The following is a 22,621-nucleotide window of genomic DNA, read 5'->3' on the forward strand; positions in this document are numbered from 1 at the left end:
GGGGCTGGAATGAGATGTAGGGGTGGGATAAGAATACAGAGATTGTAGGAAGATCAGAGGAAATAGTACAGAAAGACAAATTCCTGGCACCCTTCCCAATTTTGCACACCCAAAGAGTTCTTTAATTTAGTTTTCCTTAATGGCAGCAATTAGGCAAAAGGAACTCAAGGAAGTGACAAACACTTTGAAACATTTTTTTAAAAAGCAAACCATTATACTGATTACCCTTGTTTCCTGGATTCAATAGTTGTGTTCTCTTTCACAGCCAGGCCACTGGTCCATCTGCTTCTCTGCCAGAGATGGCTGTTTACATGGCAACCCATGTCTTGATGAATTGAGAGAAATACTTTAGGGCACATGCCAATGCAACACCTTCTAATTCCATGCAGTTTCTCTCTTCCCAATGTTCTCCTTTCCATGTTTTCCTGGTTCCCATAATGCCTCCTCAAAAACCAAAATTGGTCTGCAGAAAGCAGCTACTTTTTCTGATGGAAACTTAATTTGAGAAAGCTCTTCTGCCCTCAAAAAGCCCATCTCATTTCTCTTGGAAGTTCGCCATATTCATCTCTGGCTATGCCTAAATGATTGCTTCAAAATGTCTTCAAAATGTTCAAAATAAAACAGATAGGATGGGAATTTGATGGCCATTAAAGTTCCCAGAAACTTTCTCCTAAAAATAGAGATTTTGAAGATACTATTTGGCCATCATTTTTGTTCTCTAGTTTGGGTCCCAATATCTGCTATGGAATTGAGTAATGGTGGGAACTTAGGACAAGATAAGGACAAAAACAAACAAAAAACAAAACAAAACAAAAAACCTTTAAAGGCTGTTCTCAATGAAAGAGTTTGAAGGCAGAGTAAGCACAGTTCTCACATAAGGCAAGCCATGGAAGAGGCCATGGTGCCTATCAACCAATACTTGTTGAGCACCTTTTTCTGCCACAAACAAGACAGACACAATCTCTGCCTGCCATTTCAATGCAGTAGGAAGCCATTTATAACACAGAACAGAATGGAGGCACTTGAAAATGAAGGATTTGGGAACTACAAATCTGATTTAAACATTTTCAACATTTTAAAATTGACAATATATAATTAAATAAATAATTTGAGATCTGTAAAAGCTCAACAATATCACCTTGAAATAAAGATGGTAACCTCCAAATCTACTGCAAGACAATATATTTTTAAGAATATGCACTTTGTCCTATAAATAAGCAACAATTGGCAAGACAATATGCCCAGACAATTTTAATGCCCAGATTCCCAAAACTCAGGACCATAATCAATTCTTAAATTCTGAAGAAAAGATGGTTTTTAGAAATTGCCCATCCCTAATATAGTGACAGTATAATTCAGAGCTAAGAGCTATAATTTTCCAGATGAACTTTAAAAAAATGTTACATCATTCAACTAAACCTCTGAGTTCATCCTCTAGCCCAGCACTGTGCATATAATTTTTTTGATGATGGAAATATTATATCTCTGCACTGTCTAATTCAGTAGCCATTGCCCATATGTAGTTATGGAGCACCTGAAATGAGGTTGTGTGACTGAGGAATTGAATTTTTAAATTTTATTAAATTTGAATTTATTAAACTTAGCCACATGTAGATAGTGAACAGTACAAATTTAGTCTTAAATTAGAGGTGATTTTGTGAGTGTCAAGGGAAAAAATTCTCCTTCCTTTGGATTAATTTTCTCTAAAATGAGAAATGGTTTAAAAATTGAAAAAAAGGCAGAAAATTTTCTACATTAACAAAACTGTGAATAAATAGCAAAATAAAGATAAGTACCCGAGGAGAGGGAGGTGGGGTGACTGCATAAAGAAGATGTAGGTGTTAGCTAAAGAACATATATACATACCCCATGGACAATAGTTTGGTGAAGGCCAAGGGAGGGGGAGGGAGAGGGAGGTGGAGGTGGGCAAAGGGCAGGGAAAAGGGTTACACCTGAAATTATGTTAACATTAAATTTTTTTAACTAAAAAGATTAGTACCTGATTTAAACAAAATTTAGGATTTCAATTTCACTCCTGACCTGATTGAATTACACAAAATATCAAAAAATGCATATAGTTAAAATATGTGTGACTGCTTTTAAAAAAACAGTGCCTATTATTAAAGGAAAATAATCCAAGGTGCATACACAAATTAATTAACATTCTAAAAAGATTTTAAATACTTGTGTTTTGGTAGTGATTGTTCATTTATTTATTTAACACCTGCATTGTGGCAGGCACTTTGCTTATGGGGGGTTATTCTCCTATTATAGCACAACAAAAATATCCCCTAAATAGCCATATTTAACCTGACACATTTAAAGTGATTTAAGTTCCAGCAACTTCATGTTTAATGGCATCATTTTTTAGTTAGAAGATAATATAACCAAATGATCACTCACTTTTTTGACTTGACTACAAAACTAAAGTTCAAATATATTACTGGATAAAACATCAACATACATTTCCAACAGGTGACTAATATATATTACAAGCACCTAACATGATACGCATAAACTTTTTGCCAAAGACATCTTTGATTGAAATTATTTTTCTAAAATAGAATTTAGCCTAAGACTTCCTAAGGAGTCATCAGAAAGATTTTGATTAAAATAAAATCTGCCTTGCTTAGTTGTACAGAAAATTGTTTTTAAATACGTTGTGAAAATCATTTCTGGAACCATCACAAAGGCCCTACAGGGATTGACAACTTTAGCTCATGAGTTAGCTAGAACCCTGGGATTGAGGATCCTTTCTCTGATTCACTAGAGCAATGCTTTGGGAAGTGGAAGGGAGTGATGGTATCCATATTCACCTCTTTGATTAGGAATTACAGTGATGGGATGTTACATCATCCCTTGTATTATCCAAAGGTTAATTGAAATTGCATTGACTAAACAGCAAAATAGTCTTCTCCTAGACATTGAGCGGTTCTCCACCTGTGTGTCGCGACCCCTTTGGGGGTTGAACGACCCTTTTACAGGGGTCGCCTAAGACCATTGGAAAACACATATATAATTACATATTGTTTTTGTGATTAATCACTATGCTTTAATTATATTCAATTTGTAACAATGAAATTGGGGGTCACCACAACATGAGGAACTGCATTAAAGGGTCGTGGCATTAGGAAGGTTGAGAACCACTGCTGTAGAGCATGAAGGTCAATGAATGTTAGATGAGTTTGAAGAAAAGACTTTAAAGAAAGAATAAGGGAAAATTGTGAGAATAAACAAGTAATTTTTTCTGTCAAAGAACCGTTTAGGCAGCCGCCATTTTGGACTATGTAACTTGGCAGCCACCATTTTGGCCTGCATGACTTGCAGCTCCCCTGGGGGCTGCCATCTTGAAATGGCAAAGGTCAACCCCTTCCTTTGAATTAGCCAATCACAAAGGACTGTGAACCTGAGCTCCAATCAAGAGTAAGGGACAGGTCACAAGCATAAGAATTAAAAAGCTGAGTGGACCACCCGTTCAGTGTGCTCGTGCTTCCAGACCATGTGCATGTGCACCCTCCTGCAGGAATAAAGATATTTGCCTTGCAAAAAAAAAAGTCATTTCTGATTGTTTAGAGTTTGGGAAAGTAATTCATTTTCCAGCTTCATTGACATATAACATTGTATAAATTTAACATGTACAAAATGTTGATTTGAGACACATATATATTGCAAATTGATTACCACCACAGGGTTAATTAACACTTCCATCACATCACATAATTACAATTGATTTTTTTGGGTGTGAAAAAAAATCTACTCTCTTAGCAACTTTTAGGTATATAATATAGAATTGTAAACTATAGTCACCATGTTTTACATTATATCTCCAGAACTTATTCATCTTATAACTGGAAGTTGGTACCCTCAGACCAATATCTCCTCATTTCTCACTCTACTCTCTGTGTCTATGAATTCAGGTTTTTTAGATTCCACATATAAGTTCAATGTCTTTATCTGACATTTCATTTAGCATAATGCTTTCAGAGTCCATCTATGTTACAAATGTCAGGATTTCAGAAGGTAATTCATTCTTTCAATAAATATTTCCTTTGTGCCCACTATGTGCCTGGAACCATGCTTGATACAAAAAACATGACATTTTTCCTGACTAGGAAGCAAGTTCAGCTAGCCCATCAAATTACACATCTATGGAAACATTGCCAGTTGCCTCACAGCCATATCTGGACCAACTGATGGACACTACTAATGTAAGGTATAGACTATTGAAATCTTTCTCTGACTTCTATATATAGGTAAGCATGGCAATTAACAATATACTGTATTATACCACATTTCCATTCCATCTGCTAGATTGTCACTACCATATTTTGCTTGGGGCCAGCTAGACTGTGTATGTATAGATACACAGTATACACAATATGCAAGTTATAAACCCAATTTTTTAATGTAATATATACACTTGCAAAGGGAAAAAAAAGAAATTTACCTAAATTTGTGGTAACGATTGCTGGTGATTTTTATTTTCTTATTTATATACTTCTATATTTTCCAAATTTTCTACAATGACCACACATTACATTTATAATCAGTAAAAATTATATATATATATGTTAGTTACAGTAAAAAAAAAAAGCAACACACTCTTACAACTGTTCCAAAACTGCTGTCTAGTATAGGCCAGATGAAGGCCTCACATAGAAAAATAGATGTTGACTACAGGTGTGATTTTAGAGAGCTGGTACCAGAGGCCCAGGGGAAACCCAACTAGCTAATGACTCAAGCTCTTTAAAGGAAACAAAGACTTTCACTGTGTAAAGTTAAGGTTTAAAATGAATATTCCTGAGGGAAAGGAAAAATAGTAACATCTGTTTTCAGCAAGATGGAAACTGAGAAAGGTGGCTTTTTCCAGCTCCAAGTCCTTGTTAGATCACTGGATAAATGCAGTATTCCCTTCTGGTGACTCCATAGAACATGTTGGTTTAAGCATTTCATAATGGACATTTAAATAACTATTACTAAAAAGCATATAGTTTTAAAAAGTAATACATTTATTTTGGTTATAAAAATAGTATATTTTTTAGAAACCCTGGAAAATATGGAAAAATTGGGGAATAAAATTAAAATAATCTACGACTTCATCGCCCAGAGTTAATCACTATGAGCAGCAGTTTAGTAATATAACCTTCTGGAAATTTATTCTAGGCATGTGTCTGTATCCTGCTTTTTCACTTAATATTTTATCCTGAGCATTTTCTTATATCATTAAATGTACTTGATAAACCCATTCTAATGACTGCCTACTATTACTAATGGCTTAAAGATACCATTTTGGGAGAAGGAATATTATTGTATCTACCATGGACCTAAATTATCATAAGAACAGATGCAAAATATATCTGGTATTTGGAAAAACTAGCCAAGGATTTTTCTGACTTATTGATCTCTTATGGGTCTAACCAACATCAGGATTTTTCACTCTAAAAATTATTTTGTTCTGCTCAAGTCCCTGAAAATACCCATATTGTGCACAACAATAAATCACTTACATATTTTCCAAAATACAGGCTTAGCCTCAGAAAAGTACAAGTTCCTAAGAAATGTTAGATAGTAAAGCATGGCAGGCCCTCCCAGCCAGGCCCTGCCTGCTGTAGCAAATCAGGTCCATCACAAGGAGCTTAAAGGAAATAAAACTCAAGTAAAATAGAAAAAATATCTTTAGCACAGGCTTGAGCTTCTAAGTTCATCTGTTCAACTTCCAAAGTAAAAAATATATAAAGAGACAGAAAGAAAGAAAGAAAGAAAGAAAGAAAGAAAGAAAGAAAGAAAGAAAGAAAGAAAGAAAGAGAGAGAGAGAGAGAGGTGATTTTTCTTTGAAAATGTTTTAAATTCAGAAGCTACATAAAACAATTCTTTTTACAGGCTTCCCTCCCAAATCAGCATGGCACATATTTGCTAAGCAAGATTTCTAAAATTTATTTTACTCAGCATACTAATCCTATGTCCTTTCCAGTACAAGAGGGGAACATTCTATGTAAAAATGTACAATTTCAGTTCAAAATGAAAAACTCCATTCCTAATTTTCTTTAGTGGTTTGGAGACTCTTTCCTTACCTACAAGGCAGTTCAGGATCAGAAAGACCTTCCAAAATGCGAACACCATGGTGCCGAAGTTCGTTGAACGCAGCTGGGGACCAGTAGCTTGCCTGGGCTAGGCTGAGTCTCAAACTGGCTTATTCAATCACAACGAGGTTTGGCAGTCTTATCTGCAGGCATCACCGAACAAACAAGCTTTTTCGGGCTGACTTATTGGGTACAGACCTTTCGCAGAGCAGATTTCTGTTTCTTTGAAACACTTTTCATGGGGCGTGTTTCCTTGATATATTTGCTACTGTGTTAATAATAAACCCACGTATTTAAATTCTTCAAGCTCTTTGTACATAGATTCTCTCAGTTTTATTGTTTAAAACCAATCTTAATAAAAGTTATACTTGAGGAGGGGATATAGTTGGAAGAGAGCCTATGCAAATAAAAGTTGGCAAGGCTAATTAATTTCAAATATTTCCATAAAGGTCTAAAAGCATTGATTCACTAACATCCCTTTACAAATTAGGACCATAAATTGGTGCTCTAAGATTTACTCAAGAGATGGGGTTCACAAGAAGGGCACAGGGGTTATGAAGCATTAATTTCCATGTGAACAAACTCTGGATATGTCACACTTTTTTGAAGCCTTGGCAGTTCTCATTACCCTCCATCAAAACTGGCAGTAAAATGAATTCCATGCTAGTCTTCCGGGATAGAAACCTTACAGCATTTATTCACTCACCTAAATTTGCAAAATTGGATGAGTGAATAAATGCTTTAAGACTTCCATTGGATGAGTCTGAATGTTTTCGGAATTAGGTAACTGAATAGGTGCTACAGGGCTTCCTTGGAAAGGGGGTTCACTAAGAGGGAATGGCAGGCTGCACAGGTAAGAAGCCTTCATATGAACATGAGCTTCTAACAGAGTTCCTCTTGTGCTTAAGTTACCCTCAGATACATAAGCACCTCCGCTGGCTCTTCCCCTGAGGTCTCAAAGTCTTGCTGTTTCCATCTTTACAGTGGCTCTCAGATCTCTCCTTTCTCTAATCTGCAGTTTTCATCATGGTCCAAGTCCAGATCCTCAATCCCTGGCCTATTATAGCAGCTTCCTAAGTGTATCTCTGATTTCTTCCTCCTTCATCCTGTGTACCAACTACATGCTAATGTTCCAACCTTGATAAAACACCTTCAATAACAATATTATGGACTATTTTATCAAGTCCAAAGTCCTTAATCTGGATTCCCAGACTTCCCAAATCTGGTCCTCACCTCTTTTAAACTTTAGACACGTCAAATTATCCACCTAAAAAATGCTGTCAAGATTTATTGCCTCAAAGTATTCAGTCACATGAAATATGTACAAGTTTCAGAGATATGATTTATGAACTATAATTTAAGGGAGATGTTTTACCCACCCCCCAATCTCACATTAGCCAAGTCAATTTCCTACTGCTTCTCAGAAAGCCATTTTGCTTCCATCAGGCCTGATTTGTTCTCACAGCCTTCCTTGGTCATGCTCATATTTGATGCCAAACCTGGGCTCCAGGTAACTTCCATCATTACTTAGAATTTTCTCCTTCCTGTTACTATCTAAACATATTCTTAGTACAGATCAGTCACACTGTCCTATGTGAAAATTTCATAATACCCCTCTCAGGGCTTCCCCTTGGATAAATTCACATTGTATATAGAGCTAATATCCTACAGTTGGCCCTGGGATAGCTAGGGTAGAGGGTATGATTCAAGGCTATTGCCAAAATACATCTCTACCAGAATGTCTCAGACACTCTAGAACAGTGGTTCTCAACCTTCTGGCCCTTTAAATACAGTTCCTCATGTTGTGACCCCAACCATAAAATTATTTTCATTGCTACTTCATAACTGTAATTTTGCTACTGTTATGAATCGTAATGTAAATATCTGATATGCAGGATGGTCTTAGGCGACCCCTGTGAAAGGGTTGTTTGACCGCCAAAGGGGTCGCGACCCACAGGTTGAGAACCGCTGCTTTAGAATATTTAGGTAAAATGCCAACACTTGTATTATGTGGGACCTAACTCGGACAGATAGAATTCTGTTAAAATAAACTCTCAGAGACAATTTAGATTTTCTGCTTCAGACTGAATTTTGATGTTTTACACTATTGCTCAAAAGAAGTGGGTCACTAATTGGCATATGAAATATTAAATATCTCACATTTTTACAGGGATTTATAATTTTTAAACTGTTTTTCCATTTTATCTTCACAACTGACAATGAAATAAATAGGTCAGGTATTATCTACATTCTTTATATGAGAAAATGGAGGTTCAGAAACATTGTGTCTCTCCCAAGGCCACATAGTACGCAATAGATGCTGTCCCTCCCATCACACAGCACAGTGGCACAGTGTAAATGTAATGTAACAAACTTTCTACTGCCTCCACATTTCTTCTTTGGGAACTTTCAGAAATTTGCTGTATCTGACTTGTCCCTCATTTTTTAACTTAAAAATTACAAAAGTAATATTTTTATTGTAAAGAGATTTTAAAGAACAAAGAAGTAGTCATGGGGATGTAAAGTACAGCATAAGGAACATAGTATAGTAATAGCTATGTACATAGCTATGGTGCCAGGTGGGCACTGGAAACATCAGAAGGAACACTTTGTAAGTATATGATTGTCTAACCACTGTGCTGTACACCTGAAACTAATACAGAATAATGTATGTAAACTGTCCTTGAAAAATAAAAAAATTAAAAAGAACAAAGAAGTAAACAGAGAATAAAGAGAACATCTGCATTCTCTCAACAATATGTGTAATGCCATGCCATGCTCACAAGCAATGGGAGTTCCATATTTTTCTCAGACCTCTATAAATTTACACAGACACACACACAGACACATACACACACGATGGTTTTTTTCACATAAAGGTAATCATAATACACATATTGTTCTATAATTTGCTTTTTAACCTTGGAAAAGCATTTTTATTATCTCTTTTACATCACCATGTACAACTACATCTATAGATCTACCTTATTCATTTTAAGGTTGCATGGTATTTCATAGTATGAATGTACCACAACTTATTTAACCATTCTCCTATTGATAAATTCGTAGGTCATTTCCAGTTTTTCACCATTATAAACATTGGTGAAGTGAACATCCTTTTGCCTATATCTCTGCCCACTTTGTATGATTATTTCTGTACATTAGGTACATAGAAATAAAATTGCCGGATCAAAGGGTGTGAACATTTTAATTTTTGGTAGATTATGAAAAATTGCCCACCAGGAATTATTTACAAATCTACACTTCCATTAAGAGTATATAAGCATACCTGTTTCTCCACGGCCTTGTCAACAATAAAAATTATCAGTGTTTTATTGTTATTAGCATCATAGGTGAAAATTGTTTTAATCTGTATCTCTCTAATGAAGTCAACCTTTTTTCATAGGTATACTGGCCTAATTGGTGTTCGTTTACCTGTGAATTGCCTGTTTGTGGCCTTAGAGCATTTTTCCATTGAGTTATCTTTTAATATTGTAGAAGTTTATAGTTTATGAATCTTAATATGAATTTGGTATATACATCATAAATACTTTCTTTCATTCCATCACTTTAAAAAATTATCTCCTTACCAGAGGGAAATGGGGGTGGGGAGAGGTAGGAGAGGGTAAAGGGGGGTTAAATAATGATGTAAAGAGACATGACTTGGGGTAATGAACACACAATACAATATATAGATGACATATTATAGTACATCTTAAACCCACATAATTTTATTAATCAATGTCACCCCAATAAATTCAATAAAAATAAATTTGAAAAAGTATGTTTTTACCATAAAGAATTTTGCATTTTGTTGTAATTAAATCTAGCAACTTTTTAATTTTATTCTGTAGCTTCTGAGTTTCATATCTTGCCTAAGAAAGTCTTTCCCAATCCAACACTATAGAAGTACCATTGTATATTATCATATCATTATATTCTTTCTAATGCTTCTATAATTTTGTCCTGACTTTCAGTTATGGCAACTTTGTCCTTCCATTGCTCAGGCCAAAAGTCTTTGTGTTATCCTTGACTGTTCTCCTTCTCTCATGTACCACATCTAATTAATTCATCAGCAAATTCTTTTGGGGTTTGTGTTCAAAATATATCCAGACTCTGACTACTTTCTCACTTCACTGCTGCCACCCTGGTTTGAGCCACCAGCATCAGTTGCCTAGATCACTGAAATAGCTTCCTAACTGGCCTCTGTGCTTCCTCCACCTTCCCTTACAATCTATTATTACAGCAGCCAGAATGATCCTTTTATATGTAAGTCAGATCACATCTCACTTTTGCTCAAGATCCTCCAATAGTTCCCAATTCCTCTCAGAGTAAAAGCCACAAAGTATTTAAAATATCTTAGAAGACCCTAAAATAATCTGCCTCACCCACTCCACCACCTCTCCATCCTCACCTCTTACCATTCTTCCCCTTCTCACTCTGCTCCAGCCACACTATTCTTGTTGAACCTTGAACTAACCAGGCATGCTCCCACTTTTTAGTGCATTTGCTCTGTCAGTTGCCTCTGTTTGTGACACTTTAACCCCAGATATCAATAGGGCCAACTCCCTCATCTTCCTCAAGTCTTTGCTAAAATGTTAGTTTTCAACAACACCTCCCTGGTTCACACATTTTAAAACCGCAGCTTTCCTTACTCCAGCCCTACCTTTTTCATTTTCCGTAGCACATATTACCTTATAACATATACAGTTTACTCATTGTTTAGTTTTTCACTAGAATGAAGTTTCAGGGGGCAGGTATTTCTGTTTGTTTTGTTCTCAGTTCATTCTAAGAGCCTAAAATAGTGCCTTTCACATAGCAGGTGCTTAATAAATATTTGTTAAGTGAATCAACTTATGAATCTGGAATTGATTTAGTTGGAATTTATTTTTTGTATTGTATGAGATAGGGTGAAGTGTTTTTTTTAATGTTCTAATGTCCTAAGTAGGAGCAAATTATTACCCATTGAGGGAATCTGCTCTTTGGAAATAACTAGGTCATTCATGGCTCATTCTAATGAATAAGGTAGGTGATTAAGTTCAGTAACGTTCTTTTGTGGTCAAGAAATGAGGCATAATTATAAAGTAATGAGCCTGCTGTCTTTGTGTGGCTTGGGAGCTGGCTGAGAAGGCAGTCTTGGGTTTCCAAGAGACAGGCCAAGGCTATTCTTATGGCACCAGAATCAGAGAGAGAGAGAGACAGAAACACAGACAGAGATGAAGATAGACACAGAGATCTGGGAGTAAAGCTTTTCATATGCAGTTTTTGATCATTGAAGTAGTCATCATGGAAAATCAGAATTTATTAGAAGTCTTTAAACATATTTGTATGATCTTTAAACTTTTGAATTACATATAGAAAGGTACAATCTAGCAGTACTTAGAGCCTAAAGATTTTAATTAATTTCTGTTGGAATGGTTCCAAAGAAGGTATTTCAAAAGTTCCCTGTACAATCACAGAACCATTCGAGGTTCATTGCTTTTCCCAACTGCCTGCCTGGCATATTCACTTATATCTCTGTCTCTAAACCTGTGCTTCCAACCTCTGTTGCTCATGTCCCTGTTATAATTCTTCACTGGGGTATTCTTTTTAAAAAAAATATATTTTATTGATTTTTTACAGAGAGGAAGGGAGAGAGATAGAGAGTTAGAAACATTGATCAGCTGCCTCCTGCACATCTCCCACTGGGGATGTGCCCGCAACCCAGGTACATGCCCTTGGCCGGAATCAAACCTGGGACCTTTCCGTCCGCAGGCCGACGCTCTATCCACTGAGCCAAACCGGTTTCAGCCACTGGGGTATTCTTGACTCCTGCTTTTATTCACCCTGCCATGCCACTAGCATAAAATCCTACTGAAAGCTTCTCTTCAGTCCCTATTTAGATGGTTTCAGCAGCATCCTAGTCTCCCTCCTGGCCTCAATATCCCTCTCCCTCAGTCTGTTTAGAACCCTGCCGTATACATTTTCCTAAAGTTCAATTTAATGTGTCATTCTCATATTCAAAATGCTTCAATGACTCTCCATCATTTTTGGCTTACACATAAGCATTTTTATCTGGCAGTCAATAAGCAACCAACCTACCTTTCCTGTCTATTTTTTGCTATTTGTAACACCAAAGAATGCCAGAGCTGGCTGAAGTTTTACAAGTGGTCAGCAAAACAAAACTGAATATCCCCTGTTCCCTGAACATATGCCTCACCTTTTCACCCCTGTGCTTTTACAAGGCTATCCCCTCCTCCTAGATTGCCCACCCAGCCAAGTCTAATTGTCCAAAATCTACTCATTGTGGGAGCCTCGTCACAAAACTAAATCCTTCATATATTGTCTCCTAATTCTCACATGATATGATCTCACCTTTACAGCTTCAGTTACAGAACACCTTTTTCACAGCACTTAAAGGATAACATACCTATTTATATACTGGTCCTCTTCATGCCTCAAATAATGCAAGCTCTTAAGGAGAATAAGCACTATGTTTAGGTGATTTTACAGAAAGAGAGAGAGAGAGAGAGAGAGAGAGAGAGAGAGAGACTTAATTCTCTTCACAGCCTGATGAGGTAGGTAGTATTATTATTCCCATTTTATAGGTGAAGAAACAGAAGCACTGGGAAAGTAAGCAATTTGCATAAATCTCATATATAGCAATAGTAGACTCAGGACTCATATTCTCACCTCTTTCAGCTAACTTCAAATATTTCTGTTGTATAAGCCACATCCTATTTCACATGCACAATTAGGTACTTTTCAGTTTTCTTTAGTGGGCAGTACCTGTTGGCTCCTGCTCCCCCTCCCTGTCCTTGATTGCCACATTTAGTGAGCAGCCATTTTTATTTTGCTTTACCATTTTCTTATTGTGAAATGCCTGCCAGTGATCTTTTTCACAAGTAAGGTTCTTGCTGATCAAAGCCTCAGTCCCTGGTAACCACCTTATGGCTAAAAATTAGGCTCAGAGAGACTTTTTTGGAAGATCACATAAATGGCAGAAACAGGACCTCAGCCCAAGTCAGCTGGCACCAGGACACGTGCACTTAATTTATGGGATACTGTGACTTTAAGGACACGGCCTAGTAATGTTTGGTGAATTCACGTTTTCAAGTTCATGGTATAGCAAAGTGACTATTTGAAAGGGTATCACTTATTTGAATATGCATTATCTGGTATATCTATTGAAAAACAAACCTACAATAGCATTATCATCATCATCAACAACAAATTTCCTTATACCTGGTTATAACTGAGTTGCCTTGGAAGCAATAAAAAGAAGTGGCACAGCCTGGCCGGTGTAGCTCAGTAGTTGTGCATCAACCTATGAACCAGGAGGTCATGGTTCAGTTCCAGGTCAGGGCACATGCCCGGGTTGGGGGTGGGGGGGCATGCAGGAAGCAGCCAATCAATGATTCTCTCTCATCATTGATGTTTCTATCTCTCTCTCCGTCTATCTTCCTCTCTGAAATCAATAAAAATATATTTTAAGAAAAAAAGTGGCACACAATTCTACAATTCTCTAAGCCAGTGATGGCAAACCTTTTGAGCTCGGCGTGTCAGCATTTTAAAAAACCCTAACTTAACTCTGGTGCAGTATCACATATAGAAATTTTTTGATATTTGCAACCATAGTAAAACAAAGATGTATATTTTTGATATTTATTTTATATATTTAAATGCCATTTAACAAAGAAAAATCAACCAAAAAAATGAGTTCACGTGTCACCTCTGACACGTGTGTCATAGGTTCGCCATCACTGCAAGCCAAAAGGCCAGAACTTCCAGACTAGGGATTCTAGAATAGGAAACTCTCAAGTGAACTCTGTGATGGGCTTGTGCAGTGAAAAACTCCCCCTTCTCCCTCCCATCCCCATGTGTAAGAACTGGAATTTTTCCTGGCCACTAACCTGGTGTGAACACAAAGTCCCTAAATGTGCTGGACACCTTACTGGTATTCCTCCAGAATCTTCCAGAGAACTGCCGGAAGTGGCCTCCAGTAAGGCTGTGAAGCAAGGACACTTCAGAAGTATATTTGGATAGAGTCATGGAGGTTTCTGTCCTCTTAAATTTTGGAAATGTTTGTTTCCTGTCCTGGAAGGAAGAATCATGCAGAAAGTCTCTTTTGAGAAGTTGTGTTTTAACATTAAGTATGAGTCAGCTTGTGTTAAGTAGCCTGGGATTGCTTACCTAGCGATAGTAGGGAGACTGGAAAGGGTTAGTACCAGGAACTCTATGTTAACCGATAGTGTGACTCAACCTACTGTGTACATTAAAATGTTTGAGGAAGCCTACCCCTAGGCAATTTGTGTTGACGCACTGTACAAACACATGTCATAGATTCTGCTTTGAAAAAACACATATGTGCAGGCACAAGCATGTGCATATGTACATGTGCATGCCCACATGCACACACACACACACGTACATACCTGTTTCACCTGAAGAGGTTTTAGACCCTCTAATTTCTTCTAATCAGGAGAAGCCAAGCTTGATTTGAAGGGGGAACAATCACATTCTAATTGTATACTTGCAAGGCTCTGCATTTTTTTTTAGCCAGTCCTATTTGACATGTCTAAAATTGATCTGCTGCCTCCTGAGTGAAATTAACCATAAAAACCAGAGATCCTTTTGGATCCAAGAGATTGAAGAGTTTCTCAGCTATTGAGCTGATTGATGGTACCTGTGACATAGTAATAAAAGCTGCCAAATGCTGAAGGTTCACTAAATGACAGGCCCTAGGTTAAGCATTTTATATGCATTGTCTCATAATAATCCCATTAAGGAGGTATTAGTTATATTCCTCATTTTACATATGAAGAAAATGAATTTCAAAGAATTAAAATTAGTTTTTATTGGTCACACAGTTTGTAAGTGGTGGAGGCAGGGCTTGGGCCCAAATGTGACTGCTTCAAAGCCAATGCCCTTGCAGATTATGTGATGTGACCTCTTGGCACTGAACAAAGGACAGTAGAATACATAGTCAACACAGCCCCAGCTTTCCTGGCTCACACTCTTTCTGTGAAGACAAGACAAATACACACAAATCAGGGATTAATATTAAGAAATATGTGATTATAAAAGGCTGCCTTATGCAACACAGAAAACAAATACATATACATAAAGGGGAATGTGGGCCATTGCAAGGCATGGATATGAGCCCCCAAATCCTCATTGCAGAATGAGTTTCTTTCATGGGTTCCAAATGGCAGAAGAGAGGGGTTCTGGGAGGATTGGGGCAGAATTTTTTTAAGGTAAAACTCTAGAATGGACAATGAAGAGAGAGGTAGTATTTCAGAGGGCAAGAATGACACAAGGCAAAGCATCCAGGTTGCTTTATAGAAGCTCTGGAAGGAAATCAGTGTTGGGAATATCTACAAAAGAGCATCGTTAAAATGGGGGCCAGGTTTGAAGGAGTTTGTCCCCAACAAATCAGGAGAAAATGTCAAAGGTGGAAAATCCTGTTGAATTTTGGTTTAAAACAGGGGAAGCATGCAAAAGACCTGTTTTATGTTTGCTTGTCTGCTTGATTTTTGTCCAGTGCTTGGTTTTGTGTGTGCTTTGCTTTTGCTGTTTTTTTGTTTGCTCATTAGCTAGGTTTTTTTTATGTTTTTTTTAAAAAATATTTTAGAGAGAAGGAAGGAAGAGGGAGAGAGAGATAGAAACATTGATGAAAGAGAAACATTGATCTGCTGCCTCCTGCATGACCCCTACTAGGGATCAGCCTTCAACCCCAGCATGTGCCCTGACCAGGAATCGAACCAGCCTTCCTCTTGGTGCATGGGTCAACACTCAACCACTGAGCCATGCCGGCTGAGCTCATTAGCTAGTTTTAATGAAGCAGCACAGCATACTGACAAAGATCATTGACTACAATCAGTAAGCCTGGCTCTATAAACCAGGAGGTCATGGTTAGATTGCGGGTCAGGGCACATGACCAGGTTGCCAGCTTGATCCCCAGCTTGGGGTGTGCTGGAGGCAGCCAATCAATGATTCTCTCTCATCATTGATGTTTCTATCTCTCTCTCCCTCTCCCTTCCTGTCTGAAATCAATAAAAATATATTTTAAAAGAATTAGGTAAGTTAATTATTTGCAAAGTACTTAGAGTAGTGCCTTCATATAGTAAGCACAATAGATGAGCTTGTTGTATAAATAGAAATGTAATTCATCATCAACATTGAAACATGGGAAATTTCTAAAATCATTGTGTAAAGATCTTTCTCTTAAAAAATAACTGGTGGTGCCCTACCCAGTTTGGCTCAGTGGATAGTGCATTGACCTGCAGACCGAAGGGTCCCGGGTTCGATTCTGGTCAAGGGCATGTACTGCAGTTGCAGGCTCCTTCCCAGCCAGGCCCTGGCCCTGGCTTGTGCAGGAGGCAACCAATCGATTGTTTCTCTCACATCGATATTTCTCTCTGTATGTCCCTCTCTCTTTCACTCTCTCTAAAAATCAATGGAAAAATATCCTCAGGTAAAGTTTAAAACAAACAAACAAATAAAACCAACTGGTGGATGGGGCCATCCAGGCAGATTGCAGCATGGCAGGAATTGAGGAGCGCTGAGGAGGGCTGTTGCCTTCAAATGGGGTGTGTACCTTCTTGCTGCCACAGTCCCCACCACCCCTTGCTGCTTACTACTGGCTCACTTAACTCGATCTTGTGACTACCAGTTTAAAGTGAAAAGTACCTCCTGGTTCCTAACATGCCCCTGTATTTACAAAGAAAACTCATAAAAAAGCAATTTGGGCTTGGAAGCCAGACCTGACTGAGGTCACAGCATGCACTAAGCTTTAGAGTCTAAGGCAAGTATTTGTCCTCTTCCCTCACTCGGAGTCCCTCTTTGGTTCTAGGTGCTGGGTCACTGGGCTGCACCAAGACTCATTGTCCCCAAAGCATCCTCCACTCCCTCAAGTCGTCCTGTCCAGTTCACTACTTCTGATGGGAAAGAGGCCTTAGGGCTCCCATAAACCTTTGCAGCAATAGCTCTCGGGGAAGCACAGGCCTGAGATCAGCAAAACAGGAATGTGCAGGCTGTCCCTGAGTTTTCAGGCCTTGAAAATTGTGTCCTCCTCCTCCTGCACATTTAGAAGATTAAACAATGCCTTGAGGTCTAAAAACTCCACAGCTGAGGAAGAATTTGCACAGCAGTTAGCCCAAAACCAAGCTGTGAGAACGACTAAGTTTCTCTTAAGAGCCACCATCCATTACAACATTCCCAGGCACTGAGCTTCCCTAATTGCCCCTGGGTCTTTGTGCTCTGGAGCTGCTCAGGGCCACTCAGTAGTGAGCCTGCCTGAATCTCCCCTGGCAGTTTTCTGACAGTCTCAGAACCTGTTTGTATGTCTCTCAGAGGAGATATTCTTTCTTTCTGTTTTCCAGGAGGACGATGAAGTCCTGCTTGGGTGTGGTGGGTGTGTGGGCCTGCTGGCTCCTAGATGTCACCCTTGGTGACAGCCTTTCACCTTTGCTTGTGAGGAGTGATTAATGGAATAGCAGGTAAAGGAGAAGCTGTGGGGGGTGGAGACATTGGGAGAAGAGACCATGGGGTTCCAGTCAAAACCTATCCTGGTCACTGTTCTGAATAAGCAACATACATATTCATAGTTATACTCACACCTGGGTGCAGCTATGTGAAGAGAGCCATAAAAGGCCCACTTCACATTTAGAAAGCAGGAGGCCCATCACACAGAAAGAGTCAAGACAAGCATGGTATGACAGCGCTAAAACATCAAGTCCAAATTCTTCATTTCCAGAGCATCAAATTTGTCCTGGGTCTCACAACTCATTTTAGAGAGTAGAGCACAGTTCTCCTGACTCTTTTGGTGTGACTTACTAGGACAGGAAAAGGTGTAGAGGTAGTAAACTCAAGACTAGTTCTAAATAGCAGTGTATCTGATGAATAACAGCTCCAGAGTTCTTTGCAACTGGGTGGAGGTATGCAGCCTGGTCCCAGCCCCAACCAGCAGGAAATAAGTTTGGCCAATCTCCACCAGTTCATGACCCTCCCAAGGCAAACAGTGCCTGTTCTCCAGTAGGACCTGCATCTGAGAGCGTTGTGGTAACAACTCTGGATAGAGAGAGCACTAAAAGAAGCATATATATGTGGGGAAAGCTGTTTTGACCTATACATATCTTCCTGGCACTGCCATCACACATCTTAGTAGGGCTGAAATTTCTTACTCCATTATTCAACTAGGTTTTGCATTCAATAGGTGGTTGAGGGGGGTGATGATAACATGGTCTAGCCCTCCGTTATTTCTCTGATCTCATCTCTCACCACTTTCCCTTTGCTCATTCCTCTGTAACTATTCTGGCCTCCCTGCCATTCTTCAAACATGCCCATTATGCTCCCCCTCAAGGACCTTTACAATTACTGTTCCTGCTATGCTCTTCTCCGGGTACCTGTATTGTTTGCTTCCTCTTTTGCACAAATCTTTGCTCAAATGTCACCTTCCCCAAATATACTCTGAAAATGCACTTGTCATTCTATAAGCCCCTACCCTACTTTTATTTTCTCCTCATAGCATTTGTCACCATCCTACATTATATTACATATCTTTATGGTCTTCTCATACTAAAATATGAGATACTTGAAGACAAGGACTTTGTCTGGCATGTTTATTCTTTTATCTCCATCACTCAGAAGAGCTCCTGATACATAACAGGTGCTGAACAAATATTTGCTGGATAAATGGATGAGTGGATAGAGAAGGGGACTTCTATGTTTTTCTTGGTGCATATTTCAATATAGCAAGTGACAGTGTAAACATATATTCATTCTGTTTATTCATTTGCCAAACAAATCTTTTTTACATGCCCTTATGTCCCAGGCATAGTATATTCCAACTAGTGGAAAAGTAGACAAGGAATGACAATACAGTATAGTATTACCCAGGGGTTTTGGAAGCACAGAGAAGGATTTAGTGAAGGCTTCTCAAAAGAGATGGCTCTTAAAGAATAGGAGATGCTAGTCAGGAGAAGATAATTGAATTGAGGATGTGCACTTGAATAACATGTTTACAAACATAAAGGCTCACCTGGGCAACAATTTTATAGTGTTGGGCCAAAAAGTGGCAGGGAAGGAGAGACATAGGGAGAAATAAGGCTGGAGATGAAGCAAAGGTGCTAGCTGGAGGGCCTTGACTACTGTAATAAGTACAGAGTTAAGACAGTAAGCCAGAGGGGACAAACATGTCAAGTGCAGAGAGAACCAGCCACCAGATGTGTATAATTTGACCTATAAACTTATTCTCTGAAATGTAGTGGCTAATATTTTAAAAATTAAAACACTTCACATAAAATCCAGAATTTTAGCTTTTCTTGAAACACCAGACTATCACACCTGACTAGCCCACAAGGCTATGACTACCAGCATCTGAGCACAAGTTGTTTCCCTTAAACAGGGCTTTTGCTCTCCAATCCATTAGTCTCCACTCCGACTGTTTCATTGATTATGTTATGGCTGATCCCCACCCCCAAGTATGGCCAGGAAATGGCATGGCTTGGAGTTTGAGTCTTTGTCCTCAAAACCCACACTCTTACCCAGTCAGTGCCTGACAATGTTTGGCACAAATAAGGCCCTTCATAACACTTTATTTGAAAAATGAATAAATTCAATACTATTGTCTCCTACTCGAAGGTCTTTCCTTCTCTTTCTGCCCAGGCAGATCCTGTCCAATCTATCAAGGCCTAGCTCAGATACAGCCTCCTCCATGAAGCCTTCTCTGGTTTCATGCTCTGCATCCAACAGATATGATCTCTCCTGTGGCCATGGGGTGAAGGATATAAAAGCAACAAAATTGGGGTGCAGAGGAGCATTGGGGGAAGCACTAGAATAATTAGAAATAGGCTGCAGGTAGAGGGAAAACTCCAAGATTTGAACTTGAGAATTTGTGTACCTGAATGAATAGTGCTTAAATGGTGGAAGCTGAGAACAACTGTAAAATAATTAAGTAGACACCAGTTTTTCCTTGGTTGGAATATTGTCTTCTTTTTCTTTCCTCTTATTGTTTTCCTTCTTTTCCAGCTCTATCCCCTCTACCTTAACTGGCATTAAACAGTTAACAGACAACCCACAGGCTTATAGAGATGGCTTTCAGAAGAGCTGTTCTGAGAGCAGCCAAAATGAGATTGCACCAACAATCCTGAGAGAGTTGTGATAAGCTGAAACAATTCTGACTGCAAGTTGTGCAGCATTTACAAATAAAGAAAACTGCAATTGAGACAAGACCATAGTCCTGTACCCCTCTCTTCTCTTTGTTTTATAAAAGACCCAGTTCTGCTTCGGCTCAGGGAGTTGCATATTGATGTGCTCCCAGATACACGTCACCTGAATAAAGCCTGTAACCTCTATTTGAATTACTTTAACTGTTTCTGTCTTTGACAATCTGGCACTATGACTCAGACTGGGTCTGGAGAAGCCCTCTAGCTTACTAAGGTTTCAGATAAGGACAGAGCAAGTCCAGAAGCCACTTCCTCCCTTCTTGGAGGCTCCTATTGGATCAAGTAGTAACTCTGGATGTGCTCCAGCTCTTTGTTGAAGCACACAAGTTGCAGGCTTTGCTTCTTTAAAAGGGTTAAATCTTTTGTCAGATTGAAATCATTGCTTCTATTTTCTTTTTGTCTTTTGGGGTTCTCTGACCTTTCAGGTTCTCTGAGAGCAGAGAATGAGATGACAATTCTAATGTAAATGGAGTCCTGTCTCCCTTCCTCTATGCTGGATTTCTTATATTATGGGCTATTATGGCCTAAGCAGAGTGATTTCGAGGAAGGCAATTTTGCTTTTTAAAAAGTCTTTACTGTGGAGAGTATTACAGATGTCCCCTTTTACTCCCCCCATTTCCCCTGTCACCTGAACTCAGCACTCTAGATGTGCCCCTGTGTGGGCTGTGTGCACAGTATTGTTGTAGTTGAGCCTTGATTGCTGTTGGTGTCAATGGGAGGAGTTGACCTCCAGGCCAATTGGCTGTGAGGACCAGCTGGTGCTAGTGCCAGGTCTTGGGCCTCTTAATGATAGGTATGGGGCACACTGATGCCAGCTGCTGCTTGTTTGAAAGATTTTAGGAAAGTCTGAAGCCTAAACCAGGACAGGCCATTCATATGGGCAAACTGATGCAAACAGCTTGGGTGGGTCTGCAAATTGGATGGGGCAGGCTCTCTGGGAATCACCAGGGTGGAGCAAACTGTGGGAGCCAGGCTGATAGAAACTCAGATGTGGCTGCCAATCAGCTCTGCAACAGGGGAGGTCCCAGCACAGGAACCATGACCCCTGAGAGTACCCCCATCTTGGAGAAAGCTGCCCCTGTGTTCCTGCCCAAATGCCAGACAATCAGTTCCTCCCTGTATATCCAATGCTGCTGCCCCGTGTTGGAGCTCAGAGGGAGTGAGCCCATGTAAGTTCATACACCAGTACTTTAAGAGTAACTGACTGCAACTCCAGCAGCCTCGGTGTCACTCAGCCACAATCCCCACTGGTTTTTACAGCCCAAAGTTACAGGGACTTCTTTTCCAAGCACTGGAACCCTGGGTCAAGGAGTCTGGTGTGGGGCTCAGACCCCTTGCTTCTCAGTGAGGCCTCTGCAGTGGAGCTATCCCTCCCAATTAAAAAAAATGACACACGTGGTGTCAGACAAGCCTGTTCAGCGCGTCCACCCCTCCTACCAGTCTCGATGTACTTTCTTCTTTACTTCTCTAGGTGTAGGACTTCCTTTCAGCCAGATTTCAGGTGTTCTGAATGATAGTTGTTCTGTATTTTAGTTGTAATTTTGATGTGATTGTGGGAGGCGGTGAGTACTGCATTTACCTACGCCGTTATCTTGGTTCTCCAAATCATTTGAGGAAGACAATTTTGAATTGTAGTCGTCCATTTGAGACTCTTGGGACATGTCAAGACGTATGCCTTAGAACAAAAAGGAAATAAGATGGCTACCTAACAATGGACAACTTTAACTGGTAAGGAGAAGCTGAGAAAAGAAACATTTCAAAAAGATTTCAATCTATTGAGTCCTCTCTTAAAACAACCTCATCCTCTCCTTCCCTAAAAACTTCCTCCTTTCTAAGTGTGTCTGCCCCTTACCATTAGATTCGGTCCTGGCCTTCTTCCTCTCCTGTTCTCTGTCCTCTGCTATGTCCTCTTTCTCCTTATTTTCCCCTTTCTTAGTTCCCTCTCAGCTTTAGATCCCTACCTTCATCTGTCTCTGGATGCGCAGCCATAGAGATAGGAGAAAGTCTCTTCAAAGGAATCCCTGAAGGGTTTTTCCTCTTCCATTGACTGAGGAATAATCCAAACCTGTTAACAAGAGCATGATGAATCTGTCTCTAAATTTAGGAACCGATTAGAAACCACTTTAAAGTAGTACTCAGTGTTGGCCATTAATGTTTATACCCCCAAAACAATCTGCATATTTTTGTTAGTGGCCTTAGCCTGAAACATCAGGTGCTATTCTGAAGGATAAAATAGGTTGGCAGATCATACCCTTTCATAAGTTACAACATTTGGAGTCAAGACTTTTTAGTCTAGCATTTTGTGGAGAGCATAGTAAACAAGAGAAAAGCATA

At 39.2% G+C, this 22,621-nt stretch overlaps 1 protein-coding gene across 1 annotated transcript in view; it reads right to left on the reverse strand.

Moving 5' to 3' along the window:
- Positions 1-21,948, reverse strand: part of LOC102243258 (V-set and immunoglobulin domain-containing protein 1-like) — a 52,740-nt gene extending 30,792 nt beyond the window's left edge. Inside the window, exon 1 of the mRNA XM_014538848.1 lies at positions 21,867-21,948. Coding sequence (XP_014394334.1) covers positions 21,867-21,948 — 82 coding nt within the window. The remainder of the gene's footprint in view (positions 1-21,866) is intronic.
- Positions 21,949-22,621: the final 673 nt, after the last annotated feature.

The sequence above is a fragment of the Myotis brandtii genome, unplaced genomic scaffold (genome assembly GCF_000412655.1).
Source record: "Myotis brandtii unplaced genomic scaffold, ASM41265v1 scaffold199, whole genome shotgun sequence".
NCBI classification, from domain to species: Eukaryota; Metazoa; Chordata; class Mammalia; order Chiroptera; family Vespertilionidae; genus Myotis; species Myotis brandtii.